We start from the raw sequence: 1,264 nt of genomic DNA, 5'->3' as shown, positions 1-1,264 counted from the left end.
CCAGTTCATAAGTTATCCAGGCTTTGCCTCACATGGATGAAACCTGCTGTTTGGTCTCAGAGACAGTATATATATCAGAGGCTCAACTGAAGTCGAATATCATGATTCCAGAGAGGGCCCCATGGCTCTCCCGGGTTGGTTTCCACAGTGGCTAACTCTTCACTCATCAGTCTTAACATTTATTATATTTGCCCTCCATCGAACACGTCTCCTTTTTCAAAGTAAACTTTTCAATATATTCAGAGAGCAACTAGCATTGTTCTTTCATCTGAGATCCAGTCTAAGGAAGTCCTCATTACTGACGTCATGATCGAGATAGCAGTTTTAAACTTACGGCTGTTTTGTTTTGCTGGGTTTTTTGCCTGCCTGAAGTTCTGGGGTAATAGGACCAGAGCAATATTGCTCAAGTTTTCCTTTCAGCTCTCAGCTGCTGTTCATCACTTCCTGGAGTCAGACCTCTCCACAGCATGAAACCACGTGACTCTTTAACCAGTGCTGCCCTGGGGGCTGACTGTCACCCCCACCCTAGGGTGCCCCATGGCTTGGGCCAGGGGGAGAAACTCGGTAGTCATTCAGTAGAGTTCTGTCATCCACATCTGGCAGGCGTGGCTTTGGGGGGAAAAGCCCCAGAAGGTTTCCCTGAGCAGCGACTCCTGTTTGCTGCAGACTTTGCTCGCCCAAGACCTTGACCAAGAAGTTGATATACCTCATCGCCAAGCGAAGCGTCTCGTTCTTGCTCAGCTTCTTATCTGGAGGGTGAGTAGGGATGAGTTTCCTCAGCTTGGCAAAGGCATTGTTGACACTCTGCTGCCTCCACCGCTCCCTGGTATTTGTGAAGATCTTTCTGGTCATGTCCAGGTTCCTGCGATGGGAGAGAAAAGGGGCTTTGGTGGCCAAGATCTTGTAAGAGGCACAGTTATAATCATGTGTTCTGCCAAGAACCTGCAGTGTTAGCTCTTCTCAACCCGGACTTTAGGAAATTCATTTTGACTAAAACTTTTAAAGACATTTTTTAGAAATGTCTTTTATTTTTATTTATTTCATGTATGTGGGTACACTGTCACTGTCACACACCAGAAGAGGGCATCGGATCCCCATTACAGATGGTTGTGAACCATCGTGTGGTTGCTGGGAATTGAACTTAGGACCTCTGGAAGAGCAGTCAGTGCTCTTAACCATTGAGCCATCTCTCCAGCCCCAGAAATGTCTTTTTTTAAGAAGAAAAAAAGATGTAAGAAGAAAGGGCAAAAGACCAGCACACTGT

General features: G+C 46.3%; 1 protein-coding gene across 1 annotated transcript; it reads right to left on the bottom strand.

Moving 5' to 3' along the window:
* Positions 1-525: 525 nt before the first annotated feature.
* Positions 526-858, bottom strand: Tal2 (TAL bHLH transcription factor 2). Its single transcript, XM_021201300.1, has one exon. The coding sequence runs from the start codon at positions 850-852 to the stop codon at positions 526-528; it is 327 nt and encodes a 108-aa protein (XP_021056959.1). The 5' UTR covers positions 853-858.
* Positions 859-1,264: the final 406 nt, after the last annotated feature.

Source organism: Mus pahari, chromosome 6 (genome assembly GCF_900095145.1).
Source record: "Mus pahari chromosome 6, PAHARI_EIJ_v1.1, whole genome shotgun sequence".
In the NCBI taxonomy this organism is placed as follows: domain Eukaryota; kingdom Metazoa; phylum Chordata; class Mammalia; order Rodentia; family Muridae; genus Mus; species Mus pahari.
This window is presented reverse-complemented; position numbering and strand designations above follow the sequence as displayed.